The sequence below is a fragment of the Ziziphus jujuba genome, chromosome 5 (assembly GCF_031755915.1).
Source record: "Ziziphus jujuba cultivar Dongzao chromosome 5, ASM3175591v1".
Classification (NCBI taxonomy): domain Eukaryota; kingdom Viridiplantae; phylum Streptophyta; class Magnoliopsida; order Rosales; family Rhamnaceae; genus Ziziphus; species Ziziphus jujuba.
Genome location: NC_083383.1, coordinates 32,881,384 through 32,887,519, shown reverse-complemented (window position 1 = coordinate 32,887,519; position 6,136 = coordinate 32,881,384). Strand labels below are relative to the sequence as shown.

Below are 6,136 nucleotides of genomic sequence, written 5' to 3'. Positions count from 1 at the left end.
CACAGTAAACAATGGATGATGTTGATATATAAAGCATTCCCAAGTAATTGTTCCTTTCTAGTATCTTGTACAATTTTTGTTTTTTCTTTTTTTGTCTTTATAAGGCCTCATGTAAAATCAAGAATCTTTTGGCGGCCAATTGTTTTTAAAATAATTATCTATCCTATAAAATAAAAAATTATTTTTAAAACAAAAATAAATCCATTCTATCATCAATTTTTAAAAATAGTTTTAACACATAAATTAAAAAAAATACTAAAATGAGATTTTTTTATTTTTTGTTTTTTAATTTTAAAAAATATTTTCAAATACCAAAAACTGAAAATAAAAACGATGGCCAAATAAAACCTTTATTTCCTGCTTTCACTTAAAATTTTACAATATATTTGTTGCTTTAAGAAGTATTTAGTCTTTACACACATACCAATTACAGGTTATAATTCATGTCAAATAAAGTAAATTTTCAACTCATTTCTCAGCAACATTGTAATGTAAGCATCTCAATTCTCCAATCACTCAATCAACTGTTTGCCACACCCAATGACCATTTATATATATTTTTTTTAAATAATATTGATAGTTTGTTTGATTATTATTACCGGAGAATATGCAAGAGAGTGAGAGAGGAAAGAAGGGGTTTGGAGGGATGACTGATTAAGATATATATTAAAATAGAAGGATTTAAGTCAAAGTGTGAGAAAGAGAGTTGGATACAGCTGTCTTCACGACTTCTCTGTTTTTTTTTTTTTGTTTGTTTATTCTTTTTCTAATAAAAAGTAGAGATAACATGTTTTCTGACCAATCATAATAATTAAAAAAATAATTAAAGTTTATTATAAGCCAAATGATTACATATTCCATGGCCATGGTAATAGCGTTGTATGCACAGTTATTCAAAAAAGAAAAACATTTTGTGAGCAGTTTCTAAATGGAAAATGGAAAATGGAAAATGTTGGAATTTAAGAAGCTTTTTTACCCTCTCTCGTCTATCATTAACAAGACCAAGAAAGAAGAATAACGCAGACTCAGGAAGAGAAAGAGAGAGAGAGAGAGAGAGAGAGAGAGATTAGAGGATTGTGAGTAGATAATGTGCGTGATGCCAGACGCAAGAGCCAAGAGGCCTATGGAGATTGACGACTATGACTGGGTCTTTGCTGCTCTGCAATTGCATCTACTGGGTTCCTCGTGATCCGTGATTTCATATCCAAAAACATTATTAGTTTTCAAGGAATTACCAGCACCATAAAACAGCTCAACCCACCCACTTCGATTCGTTGCTCTGAAAAAAAATCCCATCTTTTTTTTCTTCTACAATTACCCATTACATTATTTCCCTTCCAAGGATATTTGCTATCCTGCTTTCTCCTTCTGGGTGACTCAGTTTCTCTCTTGACTATGTTATGGTTTTGGCTCGGGCTTTGCTGCTGAATTCTTGGCTGCCAACTTGGGTAACTCGCCTCTTCTATACTTTTCTCCATTTCCCAAACTCACTCTTCGTCGTTTCTTTTCCTTTTTCTTGGTGATGAAAGTTTTCGTGTTTGTTTGTGTTAAATTTACCTTCTTCTTCTTTTTTCTTTTTTTTCTTTTTTTTTTTTTCTTTTTTTGGGTTGCCTTCTTCCTTGGTTATTTCGTCCAAATTTTGACCCTTTTTTTTTTTTTTCCTCTTACGGAAATCAAAAGTTTAATCTAATTCCTGATTAGCCCATTTTCTTTTTTGTTCATGAGGAGCTTCCTGAACCGATACCACGTAGTTTTCTATTTACGACTTAAGTGGTTTCGAAATTCGAATAACTTCAACTCTGCTTCACTTTCTTGGCCACCACAACTTAAATAAGTGAAATTAGTCACAAGCTTTGTAAATTTGATCTTCCTTCCGTTATTTCCTCAAAATCGCAATGGATCTTACACTTTATTTGGTATTTAATGTATTATGCAAAACTGTCTGAAGATGCATTACATAGTCCGTTTTGCGCTCTTGTAGGAAGATTATGATCTTTTTTAATTTCTGGCTTTAACATTATAGTATGCAGAAAACCCTGAAGAAAACTTCTTATGTTTAATGAAACGTGGTTAATTTACTTTATTAATGCATGAAATGCAGTGCAGTTATTGCAAATTGAGAAATGATACAAGTCTTGCTACTTTAGCTATTAAGTAGCCGACCTATCACACAGAAGGATTCACACCCATCACAAGGTTTTAAAGCCACTTTTACATCTTATCATGGCATAATTTAATACAGATTTACAGGCTTCAAGGAACCTGATAAGAGAAAAGCTATAAATTATAATCGTGATAATGAACAAGAGCATATACGAGAGTAGGTGGGCTATTTTCAGGCTTTTTTGCAGACCTTCAAACAGAGAATGAAGCATGTAAAGGACAAATCTGTACTGAGTATAGTGAAGGTGTAGCCTTTCTCAGTGTTGTTTTTTAGTGTAATTTGAGTGTTCAGTTTTCCTTTGTGATCATGGTCTCATCCTAATGGGAATGCCTGTTATAGTTGTTTAGATTATTAGCAGCCAATGGTCATGACTTATGAGAAGATGGTCACTCTAACTGCCTTAATGATATACATGAACTTTGATGTTTATGTCGCTCTGGTGTAATAATCTTCGTTGCTTGTGAGAAAGCCAAGAAAAATGATTGACCTTCTTATATTTGAAAAACTTGCTCCATAATGTAATTTTGGAAAAGTAAAAGTGATGGCAAAACATTCTTTGGCTCGTTAATCTGAATCTTATTTGGAAGACATTGTATTTCTACCATACAGTATTTTATGTTGATTAAAGACTAATAGGTAGAGGTTTTGAACATTCCTTCCCTTGTTTTCAAGCAATATGCTTATTCCCTCCTAGAGTTGTCGTTTTAAGATTATAATAAATGACACTACTGTCAATTTTTTGTTGTTGTAGAATTATTGAATCTTATGCTATAAACTTTCATTTTATTATTATTATTTTTTTTATGGTATCCGGCTGTGGTTTGGCTCTGTAAATCACCCAAGTTTGCTATTATATAAAGAAGGCCACAAACATATGTTATCGCTGAAAACATAGGAATTATTATTTTGTTGGACATGAACAGTTTTGGCTAACTTTTAGGTCATTTAATTGGAAATAAACATAAGGGTGTTTGAGGACAGGTTTCATGATCTGCCTTCCATTTGGAATCAAATCAAGTTCTTGGCTTCTTCTTTAGCATTATCTTATAAAGAATTCAAAGATTTGTTTCTTTCATGCTCAACCCTAATTGAAAGGATATTCTGTAAAATGATATGATGCTAGATTTCTTTGCTTTCTTTTGTTTCCTAAATTTTGGAGGATTTGTCATCCTTGAAATCTGTTTATTGAATTTTCTACTTTTAATAGAATTTTGTTTCTAATTAAAAAATAAAGCTAGGCCATGCCCACAAAATACCTTTCTTATATAAGTATATTTAAACCAATTATTATGATATTTTTACTTTCAATTTGTTTTTCGGTGGTAAAGACTGTTAATTCGGGAAGTGTATTGACAGCCTGCTCCTCCCAAATGGTCATGGAACTCCAAAATTTTGGAAAATTTAGTTCTTTTGAGCGGAGTTAATGTTTGCTTTTATCTATTCTGAAAGTTCGTAGATTTTTTTTTTTTTTTTTTTTGATGGTGATCTTTCTTCCTGTAAAACTTAGTCATATGTAATCAACGTTGTTTGTGATCTGATTATGTCTGTTGATGCAACAGTTTCTTGATCCGTCCAAGAATAGAGTATTTGGTCCAATGGGGCATGATTTGTGACCAAAATGGATCCTCAAGCATTTATTCGGTTGTCAATTGGTTCACTGGGATTGAGAATTCCAGGAACTGCTTTGAATTCTACGAAATCTGGAATTCGTGCACTCTCTTCTCCATGTTTATGTGAAATTCGTCTTCGAGGGTTCCCTGTGCAGACCACACCAGTCCCCTTAATATCCTCCCCTGAAGTCATACCTGATTCTCATAGCATTGTGTCAAGCTTTTATCTTGAAGAATCTGACTTAAAAGCATTGTTGGCACCTGGATGTTTCTATAGCACTCATGCATGCCTGGAGGTTTCTGTTTTCATGGGGAGGAAGGGCTCCAACTGTGGTGTCAGCATCAAAAGACAGCAAATTGGGACATTTAAGCTGGAGGTTGGTCCTGAATGGGGTGAAGGGAAGTCAGTAATTCTTTTCAGTGGTTGGATCGGTATTGGCAAAAACAAGCAGGAGAGTGGAAAACCAGGTGCAGAGTTACACTTGAGAGTGAAACTGGATCCTGATCCAAGATATGTTTTCCAGTTTGAAGATGTAACCAGATTGAGTCCTCAAATAGTTCAGCTTCAAGGCTCCATCAAACAGCCTATTTTCAGTTGCAAGTTTAGCCGAGACAGGTAGTATATGGTCTCTTCCTTTTAGTGAAGTTTTAAAGGCTGCAAATGCTCTTCCCTTGCACAAAAATTTTAATCTTAAAATATACATATATATATATATATATATATTTAAAAAAAGAGGAAGAAGCAAATAGATAACAATTTATATAGATTGCAAAAAAAAATCTAAAAACTTATGTACTTGCCAAAATATTCATCAGCAGCTTTATATTATCGGTTGAAATGTAAAGCTTCCCAATTGCTAAGACTTTGTCTACATCGCTTAAATGAGAGAATGCTCAAATTACACAGTGCTTGATACACCTCTGGTTGTTAATCATGATGTCATGTTCATGTCATACTTTTAATAAAAATTGGCCTTTCAACTGTCATTTTCTTGCACTGTATCCGTCCAGTCAAATCTTAGGACTCAAACAGAAAATAAATAAAGGGGTTGTCCACATCCAGTGAAGTATTTATTCTTGAATGATGGTTAGTTAAAATGTCTTTTATTTTGTTAGCAATCAAACTGAATGACTGCTTTTGCATTTTACCAGTAAATTGTTGTCAATAATGAAATTTATGATGGTGAACATAAAACAACAGGGTAGCCAAGGTGGACCCTCTAAGTACTTATTGGTCAGGTTCTGCTGACAATGCTGATATTGAAACCGAGAGAAGAGAGAGAAAGGGATGGAAGGTGAAGATACATGATCTCTCTGGTTCAGCTGTTGCGGCAGCCTTCATAACAACTCCATTTGTGCCATCGACAGGTTGTGATTGGGTTGCAAAGTCCAACCCAGGAGCTTGGTTGATTGTTCGTCCTGATGGTTGCAGGCCAGAAAGCTGGCAGCCATGGGGAAAGCTTGAGGCATGGCGTGAACGTGGCATCAGAGATTCCGTCTGCTGCAGATTTCGCCTTTTATCTGAAGGTCAGGAGGGAGGGGATTTTCTCATGTCTGAGATTCATATAAATGCTGAAAAGGGTGGGGAGTTTTTTATAGACACTGATAGGCAGATGCAGGCCATAGCAACAAGTCCAATACCAAGCCCCCAAAGCAGTGGAGACTTTGCAGCGTTGGGACCAATTATAGGAGGTTTTGTCATGAGCTGTAGGGTGCAAGGGGAGGGGAAGAGCAGCAAGCCATTGGTACAACTAGCCATGCGGCACGTGACTTGTGTTGAGGATGCTGCCATCTTTATGGCTCTTGCAGCAGCTGTTGATCTCAGCATCGAGGCATGTAGGCCATTCCGTCGGAAGATTAAAAGAGGTTCTTGTCATTCTTAATGGAAAAAAGAATATAGGAGGTTATCAATTTCTATGAACACATGATAGCTGTATTTTTCTTGCAATTGCTGTGACATATCTGACAGTGTACATCAACTTTTTTCTTCAAAATATTTTCAACTTATTGTAGGGGTAGAGAACCAAACGAAAATAAATTAACCGGCCAATATTTAATCCAAATCCGACTTCTTGTAACCATGGCAAACTTCAGAAAAAGGATAATTAAAATGGTCCTTCCGCCAATTCTTGCATCCCCCTTTGGCATAGCCATGAACAAAATATGAATGATATGAATAAAATATGAATGATGCATTCTTTACCTCTAAGCAAATCAGAGATTTAGGTTATTAACCCAAAAAATAAATAAATAAATAAATAAATAAAAGACAACAACAACAACAACATGGATTTAGGTGCAGTAATCATAGAGTCAGCCGGACAATCAGTGTGGAGCCTAACTTGCAAGCTGAATTTACGTA

The 6,136-nt window shown here is 34.8% G+C and overlaps 1 protein-coding gene across 2 annotated transcripts; it reads left to right on the top strand.

Moving 5' to 3' along the window:
* The first annotated feature begins 865 nt into the window (after nucleotides 1-865).
* LOC107429576 (uncharacterized) lies at nucleotides 866-5,781 on the top strand. Of its 2 annotated transcripts, XM_025074832.3 has the most exons (4): nucleotides 866-1,448; nucleotides 2,243-2,408; nucleotides 3,724-4,390; nucleotides 4,976-5,781. In XM_025074832.3, the coding sequence occupies exons 3-4, from the start codon at nucleotides 3,783-3,785 to the stop codon at nucleotides 5,655-5,657; spliced, it is 1,290 nt and encodes a 429-aa protein (XP_024930600.1). In that variant the 5' UTR covers nucleotides 866-1,448; nucleotides 2,243-2,408; nucleotides 3,724-3,782; the 3' UTR covers nucleotides 5,658-5,781. The 2 variants fall into 2 exon arrangements, with proteins under 2 accessions (XP_024930600.1, XP_015895775.1); XM_016040289.4 differs by lacking the exon at nucleotides 2,243-2,408 and having other exon boundaries at nucleotides 867-1,448.
* The last annotated feature ends 355 nt before the right edge of the window (nucleotides 5,782-6,136 follow it).

Bases quoted from the DNA above. Each gene is read 5' to 3' on its own strand.
- LOC107429576 (XM_025074832.3), top strand. From the start codon at position 3,783: ATGGATCCTCAAGCATTTATTCGGTTGTCAATTGGTTCACTGGGATTG. The intron at 4,391-4,975 runs GTAGTATATGGT...ATAAAACAACAG, and splicing joins TGCAAGTTTAGCCGAGACAG to GGTAGCCAAGGTGGACCCTC.